Source organism: Dipodomys merriami, unplaced genomic scaffold (genome assembly GCF_024711535.1).
Source record: "Dipodomys merriami isolate MVZ:Mamm:240054 unplaced genomic scaffold, mDipMer1.0.p SCAF_7, whole genome shotgun sequence".
Lineage (NCBI taxonomy): Eukaryota > Metazoa > Chordata > Mammalia > Rodentia > Heteromyidae > Dipodomys > Dipodomys merriami.
The window spans coordinates 25,181,036-25,207,497 of NW_027206290.1; the positions used below are offsets into that span (position 1 = coordinate 25,181,036).

At 38.9% G+C, this 26,462-nt stretch overlaps 1 protein-coding gene across 1 annotated transcript in view; it reads left to right on the plus strand.

Moving 5' to 3' along the window:
- Window positions 1-24,234, plus strand: part of Slc30a7 (solute carrier family 30 member 7) — a 55,770-nt gene extending 31,536 nt beyond the window's left edge. Inside the window, exons 9-11 of the mRNA XM_070007832.1 lie at window positions 6,357-6,447; window positions 9,397-9,546; window positions 18,329-24,234. Coding sequence (XP_069863933.1) covers window positions 6,357-6,447; window positions 9,397-9,546; window positions 18,329-18,376 — 289 coding nt within the window. The 3' untranslated portion in view covers window positions 18,377-24,234. The remainder of the gene's footprint in view (window positions 1-6,356; window positions 6,448-9,396; window positions 9,547-18,328) is intronic.
- The last annotated feature ends 2,228 nt before the right edge of the window (window positions 24,235-26,462 follow it).

Consider the following 26,462-nt stretch of genomic DNA (forward strand, 5'->3'; position numbering starts at 1 on the left):
TTTGTGGGGCAGCATGGAATGAGGGCGGTAGATGGCATGTGGGGGTATGAGTGGATGACAAACTTGGGCTGCTTCTTTCTCATGGTTTGTCTTAACTTGCGCTGTGTTTACTATACATAACAGAAATTTATTCTTGCCTCATTTTTGCCAAGTTATTTGTATTTTGTGGACCTCTTTTCTTTTCTTTTTTTCCAGCCCCCTTCATTAATTGCATCGTCTCAACTGTTTTAAGAGTTTCAAAATCTATTGGTGGTAGAGGTTTAGTAAATCAATAAACCACACATTAACATTTCAGAACGCCACGTGCTTCTGCCTTGGTTAAGTCTTTCTCACGTGTGGTGCAATGCAGCTCTGTTTATTGGAGGTTCTTTCTTGGGGGGATGGAAACGCTTGACTCTTTTGGTGTTGTGCTCTTTGTATTAACAGCGTGGAAGTCACCTAAGTGTGGGTTATTCTATATTCCAATAGTTTTCCATTAGCATTTGAACACCTTAAGTGGATATTAATAAATGCCATGACTACACCTTGAGGAGGTACCTGTGATGAGATAATGCAGGTGTGCACAAGCCGTTCCTCTCTGCCTTGACTCACCAACTCAGATGTAACTTTGTTAGAGAACAAGCTGTCTTAACCTTGCTGAGGCTGATTCTACTATTTTCTTAAGATTATTTAAGGATGTTGTGAAGACCAAATTAGAACGTTTTTATGCAATCACTTTAAAAGCTATTAAGTGCTATCTAAAAGAAAAATCTTATGAACTCTTTACTAATTTGACATTTCACTGGTATTTTTGTTCCAAAGACCAGTTGCATTGGGTGTTACTGCTAAGTTTCAGAAGCTTAAGGAAAAGGGCAACTCTTTTATGCCTTTGGCTCCGAGTTCTAGGTTGTCTCAAGGTATCCAACTGTCCTCCTTACAGAGTAAAGTACATAGTCTGTAAATACGCATTGATTTAAAAAGGAAATTACATTCATAGATGATAGACTTTAGATGATCTGTTCTTTGCTAGGTTTATAAAATTCTAGCTTATATCTGAATATTTTTAGTCATTATTCATCATCATGCATAAACCATTTTTTCTGCAAATGTGACTGCATATTTACTTTAAATGTAGATTGCATTAAAATTACAGGCTAGTTTTCTTTGGCTTTTTTTCCACTAAAGTTTTTGAGTGTATTTAATATATAACTTAGTCCTTATATTTTAGTTGTTATTATAAAAAGGACATTTTCTTTTTCCTTTTACAGTTATTGATTGTAAGAGTGCTATGTAGTCAAGCACAGCAGCTCACACCTATAATCCTAGCCTCTTGCAGGTTTGAGTTCAAGTCCAGCCCAGGAATGAAGTTTAAAGGACTTCTCCTCAACTAATAAAAGCTGGGCATGGTGGCTCATCCTGTTATCACAACTATTCTGAAAGCAAAATATGTGGAGCATGGTCCAGACTGGCATCAGCATAAATTCAAGACCCTATTTGAAAAATATCAAAGAGTTGGAGGCATAGTTCAGGTGGTAGACCTTGAGTTCAATCCTCAAACTGCCAAAGTAAAAAAAGAAAAAGAAGAGGGGCTGGGAATGTGGCTTAGTGGTAGAGCGCTTACCTTGCATGCATGAGGCCCTGGGTTCGAATCCTCAGCACCACATAAGCAAAAAGAAAAGAGTCGGAAGTGGTGCTGTGGCTCAAGTGGTAGAGCGCTAGCCTTGAGCTGAATTGCTGAGGGACAGTGCCCAGGCCCAGAGTTCAAGCACCACGACTGGACCCAAAAAAATAAAATAAAAAAAAAAAAGAAGAAGAAATCTTTATAATATGCAGGAGCACTTAATACATAAGCCAGTTCACAAGTTGAATCAATAGTTGTGTTTTGGATGTTTGGTCTCAAATTTTAGATTTTTAAAAAAAAAATTTGGTGCCACTACTGGGGTTTGAACTCAGGTCCACTTGTCCTTGCTTAGTTTTTTGCTCAAGACTGGTGCCATACCATTTGAGCTACACCTCCACTTCTGGCCTTCTGCTGGTTTATTGGAGATTAGAATTTCAGAGACTTTCTCAGGCTGATACCAAACCTGAATCCTCAGATCTCAGCCTCCTGAATAAGGATTACTAGCATGAGCTACAGACATCTGGCTCTAAACAATAATTTAAGTGGAAAGTTTTTGTTGAAGTTATGATTGTTGACATTATTCTAATTGTCCTTCTAAAGTTTTTGTAATGTATACTTGTCTTTTTTATTTGCCTTGTTTATGATTGCTGTTAGAGAATTTTATTTTTTGTTGAAATATGGTGAGCATCTTAAAGCTACTTCTGAAGCAAAAGATTTAAATTTGTTTTCATTTGCAAAGTTAGTGACAATAAAGACTAAATAATTGTTGCTTATTTAATATATAATTTAAGCTTTTAGATTAGTTAGCTCTATTAGCAGATGATTATAAATTGGCTTTACATTCAGCTCTTGAAGAATAAAATTATTACCTTGTGTGACTGGTAACCTCAGACCTAATGACTCATCCCTTTTCATATATAGTAGGAAAATAGTGCTTCATTGTGAGAGTTAGAATTGAGTTAGTCAACCAAAAGCGAACCTCTAATTGTTGCCAAATGCTTACTTTCTGGGTTTGGATGTGGCTCTCAGTCTTTGCTCAGTCAGGAATTTGCTAAGCTTGTCTTTTTCTGCATATCCTTTCATTATGGCTAGATAGATCCATGCCGAAATCTCTTCTATAATTTCCCATTACGATAGTTAATCAGAAAAATATGGACACAAGCTCCCAAGCTAGACACAATTTTGAAAGTCAAAAGCTTAAGTTTCTACCAGTGTCTTTTACCTTTTATGGTCTTTGAAATCACTGTGGAAACTGGTCTTAGCTCTGAAGATGTCATCATGGGATTGAGCAAACACCTTCTGCAGCTGTCAGACCTAGTGTGGCTCTTACAGCTGAAATTCTTACATTATTTTAAAATCGCTATTGGACAGTAGTGATGGGGAATGTCCATGTGCTATGGTGAAGTGCTTGCTGCTGTTGAACATGCTTTGTCTAATTTTTACCTAAGGAGGCAACAGTCTGAATTTTACAAAATAGCCAAATCAGTAATGAGTGGGAGCATCCCTGGGGTCCAACTGTACAGTCCCACATACTACTTTTTAGGATAATTGTCAACTGAACCCTGGCTAGGACTACTCAGGGCTAATCATGGTGTTTATGACTCAGGATGGCAGTAGCTATGTCCAGTTGTTGCCATACAACTCTAAAGTAAGTCCTATGCTTAGTATTTTATAGGTGCTTAATAATTGTTAGTTGTATTGATTGCTGCAATGAAATTCAGTATTGGTTAGTGATGGAGTGAATTGGCTTGCCAAGTGTCTATTGTCTCATTTTGATGATCCTACTTTAGTATCTAAAGATGCTCCCTCCCTCCCTCCCTCCCTCCCTCCCTCTCTCTCCCTCTCTCTCTCTCTCTCTCTCTCTCTCTCTCTCTCTCTCTCTCTCTTTCTCTCTCTCTCTCTCTCGCCCCCCCCTCTATATATATTCTCCCTAGTTTTCCTGTAGTTTGGCCACTTTTTCATATTGAATGAGAAATATTTAAATAGTGGAAATTGCCTGGATATATAATCTCTTCCTTTTATGGAAAAGAAAAATGCTGTTTTGGGAGGTGATGTGATTTCCTCAAAGCTATCAGTAAAGGATATTTACAGGCAGAATTAGAACTCAGATATCATGATTTTTATTTGTGTGTGATTTCCATCTCATATATCTAGCAATTATTAGCATTTTCTTTGGATAAAATTTGAAATCATCAGAATACCTAAATTTAGGAGGCACATGATTAGGAAAAATTACTTTTCTTAATCTCAAATGGAAAGTTATTTTGGGCCTCATAAGAAGTATAGTAAGGAACCAAAGGGAAATATGAAATTTTTTGATAGTTAATTAGAGATAAGAGTCTTACAGAATTTTCCTGCCCAGTCTGGCTTTGAAGTGTGTTCCTCAGTTCTCAGCTTCCTGAGTAGCTAGGATTACAGGTGTGAGCCACCAGCTCCTGGCTTATATGTGTGTGCATTTTGCCCAGAAATCTTTACCTGTCTAATAATATCACAGAACATAGAAACAGGTACTCCTGTTCAGTTTAAATGGGTAAATAACAAGTCCTTACTGTCAGAATTTGTAACTCCAACCTCTGTCTGCTTTCTACCTATTTTTCCTTTAACTTTCTCCATCCTGGCTTTGACTCATCTGGAAAAACTCTTTCATTATGGCATTTGTTTCTGCTAGAAGTCCTTTCCTGTTTCTCCAGATGTATTTGCTTGTTATGCCTTTTCTCTAACTGCTAAAAATCCTATGTGTTCTAAAAGGTTTATTATTGACCCTGGGCCGTGAGTGTACTTTTAAAAAATTAACTATCTGTGATTCAGTCAGCTATAAATTCTGTTCTGTATACATTTATGTACCAAACACTGCCTGAGATCCTGGGGACACTTAACACACAGCTCACCCCTTAAAGTAGTTTTCACTGTGGAGTGAGAAGGGAACTACCTCGTGATTCCTGTGCAGTGTAATATTTTCATAGACAATATTGCTTCTCTGTTGTTATTTTGAGACAGGATCTTGCTATGTAGCCCAGGCTGATCACAAGCTCTTGTTCACCCTGCCTCAGCCTCCCTATTTTGAATAGATTATTCTGTACTTCTATAAAGAATTTTGCCTTCATTATCAATGGATATGTAACAAATTACACAAAAACCTATACTTAAATATGAGAACAGATTCCTAGTTTCTTTTCTTTGACCTGAAGTATCTGATATCTGTGTATCTTTTATTCATTCACCAACAATTACCATGGGTCTACTGAGTGACCAGTATTTTACTAGGGTACTGGGAATATGATATTGGGAAGTACAAACATCATTTCTGTTCCTTTTGGTAATTACTACTTTATCTTTTTCTTCGCACCTGTCAGAAATACCACTAGTTCTTTTTTTTGGGGGGGGGGGGTCTGGTCGTGGGGCCTGAACTCTGGGCTGGGCGCTGTCCCTCAGCTCTTCAGCTCAAGGCTAGCACTACCATTTGAGCCACAACACCACTTCCGGATTTTTTTCTTTTTTGCTTATGTGATGCTGAGGAATCGAACTCAGGGCTTCAGGCATGCAAGGCAAGCGCTCTACCACTGAGCCACCTTCCCAGCCCCACCACTAATTCTTAAGGCACAGTTTGACTTACAGTCTTGTATAAGATAGATATTCCACAGCTGTTATCAAGCGAATTGTACTTTGGGCAATTTGAGATTCCGTAGGGTTCAAAAGTAGTGTACTAGCTTAAGCTACTAAGGGGCCTGAAGGTACTTCTGCCTTCAACTCAGTCTGGAGCTTTTGCTACCACTGTAACTCATTGCAGTCACTGGGGATCTTTGTCAGTGCATAGATGCCTAGGCCTTCCTTCAAAGATTCTGATTCAGTTTGTCAGAGTACAAAGCAAACAAGACTGCTGGGTGAATCTGATACTTAGCTATATTAGAAAGATATTGCATTAGAGACAAGTCACCATTATACTGTTGGATTTTGTACATTTAATCACCCATACAACCTAAAGCAGCAGGCTTGAAGACCAATTACATTAACACCGTTTTTAGGGTCCTCTTTTTAGAAATGCTGAGCTTATTACATCTGTAGATAGAGCCAAAATTCCTATTTGTTTGTGTGTTGGGCTTGAGCTTGGGCTTGAACTCAGGGTCTGGGCATTGTCCCTGAGTTTTTGTGCTCAAGGCTGGTACTCCACTACTTGAGCCACAGCTCTACTTACAGCTTTTTGATGGTTAATTGAAGAGTCTTATAGTCTTTCTTACCTGTGCTGGCTTTGAACTATGATCCTCAGATCTCTTGAATAGCTAGGACTAAGGTGCGAGCTATTCATATCCAGTTCCTGTATACTTTAAGTAATAAACTATGAATGCTAACCAACCACAGATGAGAAATATTCAACAAGTTGACTGATATATGAATTTTATTTTTTTCTTTACAAAATGATTAGGGTAATTTGCATGTACATACTTGATTAATATGAAGGACCAATGGGCTCAAGTAGGATGTCCTTGCCTTAGAAGGTTGAACTCATGCTGTGTTTAGACTTAAATGATTCATTATTCTATTTATAAGTTTGGTCTTTTGTACATTGATCTATTTTCTCTTGTTTTTATTTTAGTTGGTAACTTATAGTCACATTGAAAAATCTAGACCATTGACTGGTGGTTCTTTGTATTAGTCTGATAAATACTGCTTTGTTTTACTGTAAGAAAGAACACTCTTACTGTTTTGCCAAATGAGATTGTCAGAATGTGGCCTTGATCATTTGTTGTCTTTTCCTTAGTGTTATTCCTCTTTTAAGAGAATCTGTTGGAATATTAATGCAAAGAACTCCTCCCCTGTTGGAAAATTCTCTGCCTCAGTGCTATCAGAGGGTAAGTTTCATAGCTTCTAAACCGTGGGTTTTATGTTGTTTTCAGCTTTTATAAATATTGGTCACATACATGTAAAATTTAGTCTTTCTTCCAAGATTAAATGCTGACCACGAATGCCATTTATATAAACCATAATAAAAATCAATGGAAAATACTGAGTTTGACTAATGAAAATGTAGTAAAATGTTTCCTCATCTAGAAATTAAGCAGTTCTTTTAAAATAGAGAATATGGACAGCAGAAGAAATAATTATTTACTCATCATAATTGGTTTTAGTTCTCACTGTGTACCAGATAGTCTTCATGCTGAGGAAATAATGCTAATCAAGACAGATGCCAGCTCTGTTCTCGTGAGCTCACAGTCTAATGAGGAATACACTAAATGAGTTGATAGATAAAATATCACTCATAATAGTTGCAAAAGAAAGCAAGCAAGGCAGTGGGATAGGCATGGATGGCTACTGTGGACTTGGTGAACAAGTCGTATTCAAGAAACTGAAATGAGAAGGAGCCAGCCATGGACGGACCCTGAAGAAGAATGTTCCAGAAAGAAAACCACTAACCTGGAAGGGCTATGGCTGGAGCTAAGTTAGTGTGTTTGAAGGAAGGAAAGAGGACCACGGTGGCTGAGGCATGATGCAGAAAGGGAGGAGTGGCTTGAAGGGTTAGAGAGGGGCAGCAGTGCCCCCTATGTGTTCTGTGGAGGCCTTGGACACTAAGGCTTAGACTCAGCTCTAGTTTGATGAGAAGCATCAGGAGCGTTTGGCTAGGCGGAGTGTCATGGATCTTGTGTCTATAAGATGATTTTTTCTCTATGTATTGAACTAATTACAGGCAGCAGAGAAAACCAGTCAGGAAACCATTGTCATCTTAAGTGAGGAAAACAAAACGGTGGTTGAGACTGTAGGGGTGGCAGTGAAGATGGAGATGGACATTCAGGCTGTTCTCTGGGTAGTGGATTCCTAGTGGGAGAAAGGTGTTGCCTCACAGCTTGGTGAGCACTAATGCTACTTGTTGAGGTTGAGGCTAGGTTGGTGCTTGCTTGGAGGGGGATGGACAGTCCCCCATCAAGAGTTGTAGTTGGGATATTTTATAGTGAACTGCCTGCTCTTCCAGGGAAATGGCAATGGAATTGAAAATCTGGGATTTGGGGGACAGATTAGGACTAGCAAACCGAGTCGTCAGTATATGGATAACATGCAAAGAATTGCTGAGACTACTCTAGGAGATAATGTAGTTCTGTAACTGTGGCCCCTTGGTGCATCACCTTTATGATAACAATAAAAAATTTAAACAGATTTTTTTTTTGTTAGTTCTGGAGTTTGAACTCAGAGCCCCACACTTTCTAGGCTTTCTCATGGCTGGTATGATACCACTTGAGCTCTGACAGCTTGCTTAGTTATCGTTAATGGAGGCCAACGCATAAGTTCATAGTCTAGATATTGGTGTCATTTCACAAGAAGAAGTATTTACTTGTTTTTAAAATAGAATATTTCAGATAATCATCATCCCATAGAACTTTTCCCAGTAATGGAAATATTCTATGTCCACACTGTTCTGTGTCTGCACTGTCCAGTATGGAATCGATGCCACGTGTGATTGGTATAACTGCCTTTCTTAAATTAATTAATGCATGTCTAGTGGCTATGTATTGGAGAGCAGAGTTCTAGATCATGATAATAGTGGTGCTGGGGGTGAGGGAGTAAGTGGCGGAACTGATCAAGCTGCAGGACATTGATAAAGGAGTGGAGCTCCTGACAGTGCAAGGACATACCCATACTTCCTGGAAGGTTCCGTTACAAATAGAAGCAGACAGTGGAAAGAGGAAAGCAGACAGTGACAAAAGATTTTGTGTGTGGCTTCTATTTTTTCTTTATTGAAAAAGCAGTGATATCATTCAGGAAGATTACAATGCTACAGGAAAATGAAGAAACTATCAGAAAATCTTTTTAAGATCTTTTGTTAACATTGAAGGCAAGACCAGTGACTGGGATTGTGGAAGAGAGAAGGACACGGAGACCACTTTTTGAGGAATTATTCATTAGTGTGTCTGCTAACATAACTGAAAGAAAGAACCTTGGTATAACACCTGCCTAGTAAGTGTGAAGCCCTGGGTTCAAATCCCAGTACTGCCAAAACATGCAAAGAAGCAGCAAGAACAGCCGGGCGCCGGTGGCTCACGCCTGTAATCCTAGCTACTCAGGAGGTTGAGATCTGAGGATCGAGGTTCAAAGCCAGCCTGGGCAGGAGAGACCGTGAGACTCCTATCTCCAATAAACCACCAGAAAACTGGAAGTGGCGCTATAGCTCAAGTGGTAGAGCGCTCTCTTTGAGCTGAAGAGCTGAGGGACAGTGCCCAGGCCCAGAGTTCAAGCCCCACGACTGACAAAAAAAAAAACAAATTATTATGGGTGCCTGCCTAGCAAACCTGAAGTTTTTAAGTTCTAACTCTCCAAAAATGAATAAGAAGAAAATAATGTTCTTTATTGTTATTTGTCAGTGCGAACATCTTTTGTTGTTGTTATTGTTTTTGGTACTGAGAGTTGAACTCTGGGCTTCACTCTTGCAGAAGGCTCTCTACCACTTGAGCCACACTACCACCTGTTTTTGGTTTAGTTACTTTTCAGATAAGGTGTTGAGATTTCGGCCAGGCAAAAGCTGGACTGTTGTCCTCCAGTGTACATCTCCCACATATCTAGGGCGACAGGGTGGCACTAACTATGCTCAGTTTATTTTCTGAGGTGAGGTCTTGGTAATTTTTTGCCTTGAGCTGGCCTTGACACAAATCCTCTCAATCTCTGCCTCCTAAGTAGCTTGACACTGGTGTGAGTCACTGCACTTTTTTTCCTTTCAACTACAAGATAAGAGTCTGTGTTTACTGATGCATTGCATAATAATTTAAGGGGGGGAACACTTGGTTTTGATGTTAATGTCTGCCCTTGAATTTCAGGTGCAGCAGTTACAAGGAGTTTACAGTTTACAAGAGCAACACTTCTGGACTTTATGTTCTGATGTCTATGTTGGGACCTTGAAGTTACTCGTAGCACCTGATGCTGATGCCAGGTGGATTTTAAGCCAAACACATAATATTTTCACTCAGGTATGACTTTTTGTTACCACCCATTTTTCAGGGTCTTAAAGTTTATTGTATCTATCAGTTATTTAAGGTATTCACTATTTATAAGCTACAACTTGATGACTTCCAAGTGAAAGTGGATTCTCCTACTGTGTAGTAGAATCTTACCCCTTGTAAGACATGTCAGATGCTGTTTCAGGCCAAGAATTCTATCATGGTATGGGAATAAACATAATACTGGGTGACATTAGCTAAAAGCCAATCTGTAATCTCTTTTTCTTAACAGACACCATACATAACTATAACTATATATGTTCTGTGTGTTTTAATAGCTTAATTATAATAGGCTATTGAGTTTTCCTCAATGCAGGTTGAGTATTTCTTTTCCAAAATGCTTAACATTAGAAATGTTTCAGATTTGTTTTCCTGATTTGGGAACATTTTTATAGACCTTAACCAGGTGAGTATCCCTAATCTGAAAATCTGAAAATGCATCAAAATGGGTGTCAGTTGACTCCCTTGTGAACTTGGATTGTGTAGTAGTTCACATAGGCAGGTAGGTGTTGGATTCAGCATAATAATGGTGTTGTCCTTAGAGAACTATGTGCTAAGGGTATCCTAGTAGTGTCAGAATGCCTAATCTTTGAACATTTCAGGAAAAATAAAAGTATTGATCAATAAGGATGTAGAGAGATAAACCAAATGTGGCAGAATGAAACTGGAGAGGGTATTTATTGTATTATTCTTTTGCTTTAATATTTTTTAATAAAATGGGGAATTTTTAATAAAAAATGTGGCTTCCCGTTGCTAACAGGACAAAGCACTAACTTCCTGTCATAGTTCAGGTAACTTTCTAAGTCTCCCTCCTACTTTCCATTGCCAGGCGTTTCCTCCTCCAGACCCACTAGACTGTTGGCTTGTCTGTGAGGACAGAACCCTATTCTATTTTAACCTTTAAGATCCCTGGGCAGAATTATGTCATCCTATGACATAGGCATCACATCACACATAATTGCTTTTTTCTCTTTTTTCCCTCTCTTTCCTACCTATCTTACATCTTCCGTTCTCCTTCTTTGTCATTCCTGGTGTTCTGGGCAGTAGAACAAGATACACAGTTCAGCTAGATTCAGGACATTAGCATAAATTAAACAGTCTATTCTGTAATGAGGAGATGTGTGGGGAGGTCCCTTTGGGAATGAATTAATGACATAATCATGTGTAATTAGGACTTACTCTAATCCATTCTTCCATGTAGTCAGGATTTACGCTAGTATACAATACGCTAGAACATCCGTTTATTCTGGAGCTTTAATAACTAGATCTTTTTTTGTAACAGACACTGTGTGTAAGTGTGCATTATTGTGACTTTCATAATGAAGCATGCAAGTCCTTCACGGGAGTTCCTGTGCATACTTCCTCCATGTTTAAGGAGCAGGAGGAGGAGGCGAACCATGGCCCCTCAAGCTTCTCTCCTTCCCCTGACCTTTCTCCGCCATCCTTCTGGAGGAACTGCCCCTGCCCACCTCTGAGACACACTGGCCCTCCGAAGGCCTGGGCACTGAGGCAGTTTTCTCTCTGAAAAGAAATGACGTTTCTAGGTTGAGAAGTGTGCCAGCCTGCTGTCTAGGCTTAGGATCACTGAAGTTGAATGAAGTAGGCAGAGGGAGGTTCAGAAATCTTGGCTTTCAAAAAGGCTGAACTTGAAAGTTTATTCAGCTGCCGCTTTGGTTTTGGAAACTGCATTTGGGCTTGGGATAAGTTCAACTTTCTTATCAGCCAAGGTCATGACAGCTTCCTTTTCTTCTCGGCAGACACCAGGGACTCCTCTTTGAAGCTTGCGATGTATATAGTTCAATGCATTTTTTCCTGCCAGGGTGGAGGGAGTGAGGGATCACCCCACTAATGATTTTCATTTATACATTTAATGGTTAATAATTCTAAAGTTCTTTTATGGTTACTTTTGTAGGGTGTGTATATATGTGCATGTGTGCATGTGTGCATGCATGTGCACGTACGTGCTGATCCTGGGGCTTAAACTCAGGGCCAGGGTGCTGTCCCTGATCTTTTGTGCTAGTTCTTTACCACTTGAGCTATAGCTCCACTTCTGGTTTTTGTTTTTTTTTGTTTTTGTTGTTTATTTATTTATTTTTTTGTAATTAATTGAAAATAAGGGTCTCTTGGAGTTTACTATCTGGGCTGCCTTTGAACTTTGATCCTCAGATCTTAGCCTCCTATGTAGCTTGGATTATAGGTGTGAGCCAACAACACCTGGCTTACTTTTGTAGTTCTTACATAAGCAAAATTCAAAACCTTTAAATTTGTCTTCCTTCTCTGTTTATACTCTAGCAATGCATGTCTTTAGAAAATGAATATATGTCAGGATTTGAATAACATTTTCATTTCATACATTTAAAAATCTTTTAAATGATACTTTATTTTTATTACAGCTCAGTCATAAATTTTACCTATCAAAAATGAACTCAATTTGGTCCTTTCTTTCTTTTCGTATTGGGAATTGAGCCTAGAGACTGGCATGTACTACATGCATGCTTGACCTTTTGTGCCATGTTCCCACATTTGTATTTTGGTTTGAGATTTCACTGATTTTGCCTAGACTTGAACTCTTTATGTTCATGCCTTAGCTTTAGAAGTAGCTGGAATTACAGGCATAAGCCTCCATGTTCAATATAGATATCTTTCTTATATCTGGTCTTAAATCAGAATTTAATAGTTGTAGGCTAAAAAAATTCTCATTAAAACTTCCATGAGAATAACTTTAAACTGAAAAGACTGAGAATTATAACGTTATTTTGCTTATAAATAAACTATAGCCTTGTCACTACTTTAGAACTAATATTAAGCTATTATCCTTTGAAATCTCATTTATCAGAGTTACTAGTTAATCTTTAACAGCTAAAGAAATAGGCTTGCTGTATTTGAATACAGAATAATACTGTAAATTGCTGGAAGTCACTTCAGAATCACACTCTGACATTACTAGTTAAATAATAATCCATAGAAAAAGTCTTCTTTTTATCCTTTTGCACTATTTTCTGTTAACAAGAGGTTTTTACTTGGGATTTGATGAAATGAAAAGTTTAGATTTTATGGAAAGGGAAAAGGAAGTAAGATACTGTATTATAAAGCAATTAAACATTTCATATTTTAAATTGACAGGTATCACCTAATTTTTAAACCCCAGACTTCCTGATTATACTATAATCTTACATTTTTAATGCACTTTTATTTTGTTAGAAATACTGCTGAAGCAAAAGCTATCTAGGCATTCACATGCAGGGAGAACAAAAGAAGATACTTAGAGGAGGAACACAAAAGCACAATGCCTATGTGCCTCTAATCATATAAAAATAACTCCAGGAAATGGGGGGAAAATGGAACACTAGATTATGTTTGAGGTACTCTATCCTCTTCATTTCTCCTCCAAACTGCCATTCCTATTGCGTATTTTATTTTTCTCCCACAGGGAACCACCTTAGTCCCTTCTAGCTCTTCTGCCATGTCTATTGTGTCTATTAACTCATAAGCTTCAGCTTTGTGTGCTGTTTTCTGACTTCAAAAAAGAAGTTAACACTGATAGCCAGGAAGGAACGCAAAATCCTCCTCCCAAACCCAAATGGGAGTTCCCTGGGTTTCAGACTCTCTACCCTCCGCAGTCTCCTATGGCCACAATTCCTTCCTGCCTCTGACCAGTAACCTCATCCAGCCTTGCTTTCCCAGCATGAAGTACCAGAGGGGAGCCAAAGGGCTCTGCCCCTATGTAGGTAGATTGCTATGTTTCCACCTTTTCCAGCTTTTCCTTTTTTTTTTAATATTTTGATTGGAATGATGATGTACAGAGGTTACATATTATAGGTTACAGTTACATATCACATATGTCAGGTAATGAGTTCATTTTTTTTTGAATAGTGTCATCTCTTCCCTTGTTTTCTCCCAGTTTTTTCCATCTTGATCCCCTACTCCCACAAGTTGTATAGTTCATTTTCAATATAGTGTCTAGTGAGTCTCATTGCTGAATTTCTTCACCCTTTGTCCCACTATTTCTGTGTTCCTCCTAACCCTCCACAAAACACATTAACTTACATACAAGAAAAAAAGAAGAGAAAACAAAAACAGCAACAAAAGGAGAAAAACAGGAAAAAGAAACCACAAAAAGCAAAATAAAAAACAAACCTCATTTCCATTTGATCAACATCATTTTATATGGTCATATGCACATAACTATTGAGCCTTTGTGATCCTCTCCTAAAAATATCCTCCTTTGGTCTCATTGTGAATGTTTGGAGACCTGTTTACTTTATCCTATCCAAGTGTACCTTTTTCTGTCTTTTATTATCCATGTGTTTACTTGTAGATTTATAGGTACTTACCACAAATGAGGGAAACCATGCAAACTTTCTTTGGATCTGACTTCTCTTAATATAATTTTTTCTCAAGTCTTTCCATTTCCTTACAAATGGGGCAATGTCATTCTTTCTGATGGAAGTATAGAATTCCATTGTGTATATATATACATTTTCTTGATCCATTTGTCCACTGAAGGGCAGCTGGGTTGATTTCATATGTTGGCTATGGTAAACAATGCTGTAATGAGCATGTTTGTGCTGGTGACTTTAGTGTGGCCTTATTTGTGGTCAGTTGGGTCAATGCCCAAGAGTAGAATTACTGGGTCATAGGGACAGGACACTCTTGTTTAGTCTTTTGAGGAACCTCCGTACTGCTTTCCAGGGTTGAATAAGATCTTTACTAGCTATGCATCAGACAAAGATTTCATATCTAAAATAAAGTTAGAGTTCAAAAAATTAACTGCCTCCCCCCAAAAAAAACAAATCCTCAACCAACCAACCCTATTAATAAATGGGCTAAAAACTTGAAGAGAAACCTCTCAGAAGAGGAAGTAAGAACGGCCAATAGGCACATGAAGAGATGTTCAACTTCTCTGGCCATGAAAGAAATGCAAATCAAAACAACATTGAGATTCCACCTCACCCCAGTTAGAATGGGTGTAAACCAACAGATGCTGGCAGGGATGTGCCCAAAAGGGAACTCTTCTACACTGTTGGTGGGAATGTAAACTTGTTCAACCACTCTGGAAAACAGTTTTTCCTTACTGTGTCTTTAAGACATAGTAATTTTTCTTGCCTTCTTTGCAAACTTTAGCTATTTTCCTTATCTTTCTTCACATGGATGTGAAATCTACCAGACCACTACCTGAAGGAGGTTGGGGTATTGATGTAAACAGCATATCCATAGGCAGGCCAGCATACCTGTAGGTTCATTGTTTTTAATTAATGCAGTTGGTTTACATGCATCGGTTGGTTAATAATAGTGGGGATAACAACAACAGTAAGATTAGCAACAGCATCAATACCTGGCTTTTACCAAGGGCCTGCCAGTTACAAACACTGAGATGGGTTTGGAACATCTTCATCTGTCCTCACAAGACAATGTACAGAAAAGGAAACCTAGACTCATACCATTGTTACTTCTACTTTTATTTTGTGCAGTGCTAGGGGTTGGACCCAAGGTGCATGCTAGGCAAGCATTCAGTCCTCAGTATACCTCCAACCCTTGATTTTTTTGAGAGAGGGTCTTGCTGTGTAGACCAAGTTGGTTTACATCCTCATATCTCTGCCTCTTCAGTGCTGAGATTATAGGACCACACCTAGGCCCACTATTATTCTTAAGAGTTAGTCTCATTCACCCACCATTTTAATGTTTCACATGATAGAGTAAGATGGTTTTTCAAGACTTGATCTTCAAGGGCTAGAAGTGACTATATTGGCAAAAACTAAAGTAGAAAGCTTTTATAGCTTTTGTCTGGTAAAGAATACAATTATTTTCTGTAGTCTATTCCTGTTTGTTTTTTCTAAGTTTTAAACTTCTTTTTTATTCTCCTTTCTGTAACAATGAGTATTTGTTGAGGATATTCTAAGCTTGTAGAACTAGGCTGACATTTATTTATTTATTTATTTATTTTTATTTTTTTGGGGGAGGGAGCCCGGTCGTGGGGCCTGAACGCTGTCCCTCAGCTCTTCAGCTCAAAGCTAGCACTCTACCACTTGAGCCACAGCACCACTTCTGGCTTTTTTCTTTTTGCTTATGTGGTGCTGAGGAATCGAACACAGGGCCTCAGGCATGCAAGGCAAGCGCTCTACCACTGAGCCACCTTCCCAGCCCCGACATTTCTGTTTTTATAAGCTTACAAGTGTTCAAAGTAACTACCCCTGCCCCCCCTTTTAAAAAATGGTTGAGTGCTGGAATATGCTGTCTTTGTTGTGTCGGTAAAGCACAGCAAACCTGGTTTGCATTCAGGGAATTGGTGGTATCCTCGGAAATTCTACCTGTCTCTCTACTTTGAAGGAAACTGAAAGAGGAAAATGAGTAGCTGGAGAATTTGAAGTTGCCCCCATTGGAACAAATGGATGAAGTAAAATTGTTTGTTTTCATTTTTGCTGTTAGACCGAGCTTTGGTAGAAAGCTGTAGCCCCTGGGGGCCTGATATCAGCTTGAGTGATTAACTCATGATTATGCAAAGATAATTTATCTAGCCTCTTTGTTTTCCTGCTTTCTTTTTTATTGCCTTGGGCAATTCATTTCTTATTACCAGCTTCACTGAGGTAAGGCTTGGAATAAGCAAACCCAGAGACAATGAGAGCAGCTCAGCTTATTTTTCCATTTTGCTTTCATTAACAATTTTAAAACAGAAAAGATAAGAACAGTTTATTTGCTTTATGATTATAAATACAGGAATTTTGCAAAGTAATTCCTAAGTGCAGTTATTTCTGGAGTCATCTAGATTGAGCAAATTAAATCATACAATTCAAATACTTTATGAAGCTTTTATACCACCAAAATGCCTTCTCTTCTCACATTCATAACAAGATCCTTACAACAGTGCTTGGTATGTATCAAACATTTATTAAATATTTGTCAAATATATATAGTAAATATATATATATAGATATATATAGTACATATATACAAATATTTGGTGTTCTCCAGGACAAATCATGTGGTTATTTATTACCTGGGTTTTCTTTTTTCTTTTGTACCAATTTTTTTTTTGGGGGGGCGGGGTCTGGTCGTGGGGCCTGAACTCTGGGCCTGGGCGCTGTCCCTCAGCTCTTCAGTTCAAGGCTAGCGCTCTGCCACTTGAGCCACAGCGCCACTTCCAGCTTTTTTCTTTTTGCTTATGTGGTGCTGAGGAATCAAACCCAGGGCCTCATGCATGCAAGGCAAGCACTCTACCACTGAACCACCTTCCCAGCCTCTATTGTACCAGTTTTGAGGCTTGAACTCAGGGCATTGTCTCTGAGCTTTTTTTACTCAAGGTTAGTGCTTTACCACTTGAGCCATGGCTTCACTTTGACTTTTTGGAAGTTAACTGAAGAGTCTCATAGACTTTCCTGCTTGGACTGGGTTGGAACCACGATCCTCAGATCTTAGCCTCCTAAATAGCTAGAATTATAGATGTGAGCCACTGGTGCCCAGCTCATCAGTTTTAAAATGAGAACAACTGGGATTTGCTTTTCATTTGTCGCTGTGGACTTTAGGCGTACTAAATTTACCCATTTTTCTACCATAAGTGTTAACTAAGAGAGAAAACTGATAATAACAATATGTGCTATAAGTTTGAGTCAAAGTTGTGACATACCTTAGGGAGAATTTTATTTTTTTTTAACTTCTGTGGCTGGCTGATAATGTTAGGTACGATTCGCCCCACTGTGCTCCTTAGAGCAGACCTGACTCCTGCGCTCACCCTTGGCACCTCCTACCTGAATGCCAAAGGAAGTAGTGGTGGTGATCCACTTTCTAGCCCTGCTTTGTACCTTTTCCTAGAAGGTGTGGATTAGAAAGAACTTATTTGTGACTTACATTTATTCATTTGAAGAAAGTAACTCATAGAATTTTAGTTCCTTCAATAAATGTTCATGGGTCATGTATTATGGGTCAGGTATCACATAAAGTTCTGGAAGTAGGGAATGCCCAAAAGAAAGCATCATTATTTCCCTGCAGAGAACCATGGTAACCAGTGAGTCCAGTGAGTAAGATGCGTAACCTATCATGATAAGTAATCTATCATGGGAAGAGTATGTTTGGGAGAATGGGGATGGAAAGACATTTCCCTCCTCTGCTCCAAGCAGTGCTTTTTCTCTGACACAACTGTCTCCTTGCTTATTTGCTCATCATCTGTCCTCCTTCACCAAGCTCCCAACAGAGCATAAACTAAGAGTCCAGGTTAGTGTTGATTTGCTTTGCCTACTTTGGTATTCCTACCTACGTGTAACTCCACTGCATGGAGTGCACAGTAACAGTGTTGGAGTAGGGAAGTGGTCCGGAGAGGTCTCACTGATGCCTCTGTGGGCATATGCTGAGAGAGAGGATGTCTTGTGGAACAGGAGGGAGTTCCAAGCAGAATGGCCGGTGTGGTGGAGGCAGAATGAGCCAGTGAGCGGGTAGTGGTGGATTCAACAATGAACTCAGACAGGAATGGACCAGCGTGTGCAGGCGTTGGAGGCCTTTAGAAGGGCAGGGTTAGCTGCAGAGTGAGCTGCTGGAGGGCTGGACTGACTGAGATGAAGGGGACCTTCAAGGGTCCAGTGCTGTGGTGGGAGGTAAAATTTGGTTGGAATGACTTTGAGAAAAAAGGAATTATAGACAGCAAATAGGAGTAACCTATTGAGGGGTTTTAATACCCAAGTTAGTGGAGATGGGGATGTATCCAGAAAGGATGTTTGTTACGGGCTGGTTTCCTAATTTTTCTTTCTTTCTTTCTAACCTGCAGGCTGGAGTGAGGCAGCTTTATGTACAGATTGACTTTGCGGCCATGTAGTAAATGAAGAGAAATTACTTTCTGGACCAAATTTTTCTGGTACTGTACAATCCAAAACATTGTACCCAGCTCTTTAAACTAGAGAAATCATCGCCACAACTCCCAGCTCCTGGCAGACCAGGTAGCCGGCCAGGTGGGCTCTGCAGGGAGACGGCAGAGGTCGCTGCTGAGACAGGGTCGCTGCATGGGTCTTGCCTTGTGCTCTCCCCACCAAGCCATTCTGATTGCTGAGGTTTCTGGTTTTGTTCTAGGGTGTTGGTTTGTCCTATATATACTTCTTTTCTTCTTTATTTGGCAATGGCGGTGGAGGTTCACATTAGATGCCTTCACTCTGTCCCCTCACCCCACCCAGCCAGTGAGAAATTCAGATTGTGAGCCTGCAGCCATCTGAACTATCTTCACAGAAGCTGCTGGAAGCCACTGCTTTTATCCTCTCAAAACCAGTGTTACTTTAAAAAAAAAAAAGAAAAGCTGTTTTATACATAATGTCACAGTTGTTGACGATCTTCAGTATAATCATATGTTTGTAAAACTGTTTGTACCTTGCAAACTTATGAACCAAACCATATTGGGTTTTCAAAGTGCCTTTGTATTAGCAAATGTATTTGCCAACATAGAAGTGTACCATCAAGTTCATGTGTATTCTGTAATCTGTATAAAATAAGACTCTTGCAAGTAAAGTATACAGATTGTTGTGTACTTCCAGCCTAAGATAGATATTGAAGTTTCTTTTTATTGTTTTATCTCATCAAAAAAGTGTTCGATTTTTAAAAAATCAATAATCATATTAAATTACTTTGTGAACTGGACTGTGTTTTCAGACCTTTACAGATGGCTCTATTACAGAGAAAATTGTTTTGACCTGCAACATCTACTCGATTCCAAATTTCTATAAAGGCTTGGTAATAACAACTTCCAACAGCTCTCCTTGCTATTTTTATGGACTATTAATGGCTGGGAAAGGCTGTGTGGACTGAAGCAGTGACGGAGGTGGCAGCCGTGTTTTGAGTTCCTGTTCTTTATTCAGATGCCAAGAGGCACAGGGTGCAAGCTGTCAGTGCCGCTGTTCTCCAGAGCCGACGGCAGCATCTGATTGCATTTGCACAGGTAGAGGTATGAAGCAAATGTGGTGATCTAACACAGGTATCTTAGGGGGAAAAAAAAATTAGTTGCTTTTCTAGGTTCTTCTCTGTTTGAAAAGTAAAACATCAATTTGAGATGACAAGTGTTTACACACTCAAATATTCTGTTTTATGAACCAATACTGGACATTCTCCTGTTATACTAAATTTTATCATAATATACATTCCCTTTAGCTAAAAATGTTGATATTGGTGAGGGTGATATTGCAGGGTGAAATGGAAAATGATTGCTCACTGCTAAGAATGTAGATCAATAATAAGCACTTTTTTTAGCATGGTGGTAGAAATTATTATTGAATTTCTTCTAGGTTTTAGAGCCTCTCTCTCTCTCTACTTGTAGCCTACTTTGTGGCTTGTTCTATATTTTGATAAATACTCCACTTTCTTCATGCTTTTCTAAACTGCAAATGGAGTGGGATTTCCTACCATGTTTGCTCCCTGCCAGGCAGTTCTAAAGCTAAGAATTCCTGTCATAGGTGGTTTAATTGAAACAACAGTTAAGGTTTTTAGGAGGGAAAGTATAAAGCAAATGCCCAGATACTAGTCTTTCTATTTTCATTACAAAGTAAGACCTTGGAGATCTTCTGTGGATTTTGGTATATTAGAGGAAATGACAGCTCTGGATGTAGGCAGCGACTTTGGATGTGTGCCTACACAAACTAATTATGTGAAACTGTTCTGACATTTCACATATGGAGATAGTTGCACTAGTTTACAGAATTTGCCCTTGGGTTTTGAAAATCCAAATGTGCTTTTCACTGACCCCCCTTCTTGTCCCATTTTATCTAACTGTAGCTGTAGAGCACAAATCCATGGATGACTTTTCCCTTTGGTAAGGCACAGAGTATGCAGAGCGAGCTTGGTGGTACACACAGGAGATTGCCAGCCAGAACACTGGGCAGGGTGGCATTAGCATTTGTGGTTTAATTAGATGTCTGTACACCCATGTACACACCAGGGGGAAAAAAAAACTAATGTGAACAGAACTGCTTTTTCAAAGGAAATGGCTTCCTTATCAGTGTTGTGGCACAGGTACTACTAAAGTAGGTAGTATGTTCATTGAGAAATACCACTTGATTATGGCTATAAAATAACTTTAGAATGCCCTTAAGATTGGGTTGACTTGTACAAAACCAAACCAAAAATTTGCCACCAATTTAAAGACCAAAGTTTTCTCCAGGGGAAAAAATTGTATTGCTCAGAAACACACCTATCCTAGTTGTATTTTTAAAATTCCTTTTTTTTTTTTTTTTTTTTTGCTCAAGATGAAGAGTTTAGCATTGGCAGACCTGCTCATTTTGCTAGCAACTTCCCAGACCCATTGTGGAGAGCAGTAGCCCCTTCTTCTCTAGGTTATTCCCCCTGTAGTGTGGGCAGAAGGAGGTGATACCAGATGTCATCTGACAGCGTCTGGAATGTCTTGCCGTTCTTCAAAGCCTAAATATGCATACTGTAACCAAAATACTGTGACTTTTGTGCACTTCTGAAAAAGCAGCCCGAGTAGTGATCAGAATTCTGTGTTTGCACCTATGGAGGAAGCAGTTTTGACCAAGATTAACACTGATGTGTAAGTCTGGGCTTTAAGAATATCTATATTACATGAATGAAATTTGACATCTAAGCATGGACTGTGGCTTAGAAGCAAGTAGTCAAGCTCTACCTCTCATTTTACAAAAGATGAGAAAAATGAAGCCCAGAGAAGTTGTGCTGGACAGACAGTGGCAAAGCCAACACTAAAATTCAGATCTGACTCCAAGTGGAGAGTTGGTTAGACCCTACTGTGCTGTTTTTCCAGTGTAATATTTGCCTTTCTGTAAATATGATTGACTATTGTTTGTTTGTAAATAAAGGTCATATGACCTCCATCTTTGGTACATTAAGGCACTTTATTAATGGAATTTTGTCTCATTTTTCATATCTAATTATGATTTTTTTTATTTCCACAGTGTCCTTTGTGGAAGATGTTACAATAAATATTTTTTTACTCATAGGAAACAAATTCCTGACTTGATGACACTAGTACAATGGCTACTTTTGTTGTTGTTTTAGCTGATGCTAGCTAGGATTTGAACTCAGGGCCTCCCATTTGCTTAACTAGTTCAACTGGTACTCTTCCACTTCAACCATGCTTCCAGCTCAACTTTTGGCTGGTCATTTTGGAGATAAGTCTCATAAACTCACCTGCATCTGTGGCCTTATCTTCCAGCTTTTAGCCTCCTGAATAGGGTTCCAGGTATGTGCCTGCTGGTGCTTGGGTTTACAATGGATCTTTTACTATTTCAAGCAGAACTTCAGCCCACTTCAAGGATTGCTTAGATTCTATAGTGTGACAAAATTAAGCTTTGTTCTTGTTGCTGCTACAAAATTTACCATTGTTGAAACAAATTACTTTCCAAGATGCAAAAAAAACCTTAGAAAATGGCAACTATTCTTTGAAGAACATTTATTAAAAGTCTTATTAGAGGAAGATTGTTTCAAGACGTCCCTCAGAAGCCCTAGGAAAGAACCATCAGAGAAGTACAGTTCTATTCAAAGGCCAGATGGCTGGAAGCCCTTTGGATGAGGTGAGCTTTCCCTTATGTTAAGCATTTCCTTGCTGAGGGCGTGGCTTCAGAGGTTGAAGGCTAACCTAAGCATTTCCTGACATTTTATACAAAAGGAACTTTGCATGATTTCATGATTTAAACTCATCTGACAACATTTCCAAATGTATTTTCGAGTTCTCATACACCTGAGCAAGGAATCCTTACCTCATTACATGAGACTCTACCGTCCTTTTCTTGGGGAGAGCCAGCAGTACAGTACCAAATCCAAACTCAGTACTTGGTTAATGATGATTCTGTTTTATGGATGCCATTCAATAATGTTTTCAAGGTCCAAGAAGTTGTAGCACAGCTAGACATTCCTAGAAAATCAGTACAGGGGCTGGGAAGGTGGCTCAGTGGTAGAGCGCTTGCCTTGCATGCCTGAGGCCCTGGGTTCGATTCCTCAGCACCACATAAGCAAAAAGAAAATCAGTACAGTAGGTAGATGTTGTTTCAAGTGGTCGAGTGCCAGTCTAGCAAGCTTGAGGCCCTGAGCCCAAACCTGTATACCACAGGAGGAGAAAAATGGTGAAAGTTAATGTCACTGACACATTTGTCTTGGAGGAGCAGTTTGTAAATTACTTTTAACAGATTTCTCCTTTCTACATACTTTACTTATGTGATCTAAAATTACAGGCTGAAAAGAACGAATAAGCACTTTTAAGACAATTTTAAAAAGCAGAACTACAGAGGAAGCCCTGTAAGTGCCCTCTGTAAACTCATCTACCAAGAAGTACTAGTTCTCTGTTGTAGGAGTAAGATAAGTATGACTTAATTTAGAACATTACATCCCATACATAACTTTTTGAAATGAAGAAATCGATTTCATGAATGTGTCAACAGTTTTGAAAATCCAGTGTTGTTGGTTTTTTTTTAAATCATGATATTGGAAAACTTGTAGATAAGATTTCTTGCTTTGTCTTGTCCATCTTTTTATCTCAGTTTATCATGGATTTACACTTTTACAGTCTCTAAATGTTCAGTCAAATAGTAACTGTGATTGTTAGTGATAAGCAAGGATCAAGGAGAGGCTAAACCAGTAATTATTACAAAAATATCTTAGCCTTTCTTTGGCGTTTTACAGAATAAACTTTGTCCGTTTTCTTTAAAGTAGTCATGTGCGCTGCACATTCTTTTGAACATACAGTGGATGGATATGGATGCTTTCATTTGTATATTATTGAAAAATAATTTGGCAGAACTGAGACTACCATGTGGGTCACTTGAATTTTTAGAATTGTGTTGAGCTAAATCAGTAACTGCAGTCTCTTGATTTTAGAGGAAGTTGTCATATTTGTATTAAGAGCCAATGTTTGTCTTCATTTTATATCCAGATGTATCATCATCCAAAACTCTTTGCAGGGAGTATTCCTTACAGGTGCTTCTATGAAACCCAATGCCTTCACCAGTTTCAATTTTCCTGAAAAATTTTACCATTTTATTTTGTTCTCTTGTGAATTCCTGAATTTTAGTAGAACACTCCACGATTTCTTTACATTTTCCTTTGTGTTGTTGCTTCCACTTGGGATTGTTGCTTTGACTTCCAGTTAGGAAAAAAAAGCTGTAGTTTATATTTTGGCAATTTAGTTTTGTTTTGCATACTGTGCATTCCCCACAGTGAATATATTTTGAACTAAATGTCCAGTCTGTCAGGTAATTCCATTGCTTTCTCAAGAAGCTGACAGTGATACTTCTTCCACGTGATACTTTACCCTAACTTTTATCCGTTTAACAGATTGTTTGAAATTGGAAATACTGTGAATGGGAAATTGCCAAATCGCTTCCTAATATATTATAAAAACCCACTAACATTTCACCTCTCTGCTTTTTAAACATATGGCCAAGTCTGGGATTGGGTTTGATTCCTTTGGTGAAGATTATTGCATCAAAACAGTTGTACAGGCATTCAGGTAGAAGGCTAGGTGTCACATTTCAGGCTGTTACAGTATGGTGTGAAGATGCTCACTACCTCGAGCATTATGATTGGCCCAAGTGCAATACCATAGATTCGTAATGTGTATTTCTCTTTTCTACTTGCACATTTACATTTTGTTTACCCTCCAATGTATTTTAAAAGAATCATGAACAATTGTATCAAAATTCCTTTCAATAAAATTTGTTTAAACCTTTACCTCAATTGTATCAAAATTCCTTTCAAAAACTTTGTTTAAGCCTTTACCTCAATTTTGTATTACAAGTTGGGTGAACTGGGAAAGAGCACTGTTGCACATCTCATTAGGAGAGAACAGATACTAAAAGGTTGGAAGTAGCTTCTGTTCATCCTGTCACCTCAAAAAAATCTGTGTATTCCAGCTATTTCCATTAAAGCTAGATTGTCCCCTTACCTCATTTTCTATGATCTCATATTAAACAAGAACATACCTGACATGAACCTTCATCTTCCTTCCAAGGTTTTCCTTCTAATCAGAAGTAGTATTTCTTTTTCTTTCTTTCTGTTCTTTCTTGTGTCACTCCTTGGGCTTGAACTCAGGGCCTCAGCACTGTCCCTCAGCTTGTTTTGCTCAAGGCTGGTGCTATAGCTCCACTTCCAGCTTTCAGATGGTTAATTGGAGACAAGAGGCTAATAGACTTTCCTGCTTAGTTTGGCTTCAAACAAACTTTGCCCCCCAGAACTCAGCCTTCTGAGTAGCTAGGATTTCAAATGTGAGCCACTTCTTCCACAAAATCCCAGGCCCTGCTCATCTACCTTTTCAAAACAATTCCTATCAAAATGACCTTTTTATCCTCAGTCTGAAACACTATGTTTGGGCCTTAACACCGGCTTATCTGCAGTGGGCTGGATTCTTCAGGGAGTACAAATGTTCCTTTGTTCCACATTTCCACAGCTCCTACCTCTCTGACTTCTGTCTTGTCAACATTGTTTCAAAATAATTGGTGGCTCCTTTGTCACATCCATGCAGAACTACCGACATCAAAAAGTCAAAATAAAGCCCAAAAAACAAACGCAAGTTCATCTTTCCCATTCCAGTCTCTTCTTACCCCCAATTCCAGTCAGAATTCTTAGAAATGTAAACACTGCCTTTTCCAACTCTGTTCCTGAGTCTTTCCCTTTCTTCTTTGAAATCTGTTAAATTTACCATTTCCCTTCTTCCTGCCCAGGCCTAGGGCTTGATTGATGGTTGCAAGCAGGATCACATTTGGGAATGGCCTGATTCTAATCTGGTCCAGGCCCAGCTTTCGGTCATACTCATTTCAACCACTCCCTTCCCTCTCCCCCATGCAAAAACAATTCTAGCCTTGACAAGGAGTACAGGAAATTTTGCTGACTGACTGCTCAGGCCTTTCGAAACCATTGCCTTCCTGATTACCTTTGCCAGTCCCAGCTGTGTCCTGCACTGACTTGCTGGGTATGGAGACCTGCCCGGGGCCTGGCTGACTTCTGTGTCCTCTGGAGTTAACCTCTGGCCTGAGCACAGTATAGAGTGACCCATGGACACCGTCCGAGCAGCCTTCTTCCATCTACATGGGTTTAGGCAGGAAGCTTCCTAGAATAATGCACCAGTATTTTAATCTTTCTTTAAAAGAAGCTTCCCTGTGTGGACTAAGGTAACGCTTTCAGTTTGCACTCAGTGTTCTAGCTCAGGACATTAAGCAGTTCCTTCATGATTTTTGTGTAGGTATGAGTGTTTTTGTGTACGTACTGGGACTTGAATTTAGGGCCTGGGCAATGTCCCTTTGATCCCTTTTCTCAAGGTGACAGGTCTACCACTTGAGCCACAGCTTCATTTCCAGTTTTGTGCTGGTTAACTGGAGGTAAGAGACTCATGGAGTTTCCTACCCAGGCTGTCAGGAAAAACCAAAGTCTATAAAAATCATCCAAAACTTACCCATAAAAAATATCCACTTTAAGAGGGCAAAGACATCGACAGATGCTTCATCAAATGGAATGTAACAATGCCAAATAGACACATGAAAAAAGGCTAAGCAACATTAGTCATAAGGGGAGCAAATTAAAGTCATGATGACAGATGGCTACACACCTTTGTAAATAGAAAAAAAAAGCAACTTCTCAATAGGAAGAACTGGCAAAAATTCAGAGCAATGGGAAGTCCTAGATAATAACAGGAATGAAAAATGGTACAACCACTGTGGAAATCATCTTGGCAGTTTCTTATGGAATTAAATTTAGACTTACTATGGTCCAGAAATTCTCCCATACTCTAGAGAAATAACTTACAAGCATGTATGTGAACATTTTAAGAACTCTATAATTGCTAATAGAAATAACCTAAATATTTCCCCAAAAGGAATAAAGTCTACCCATTTAAAATTATTTTCTACCCCTTTAAAATTATTTTTTTTACTAGTATAAGCTGTCCAAAGGAGTTCCATTTTGAT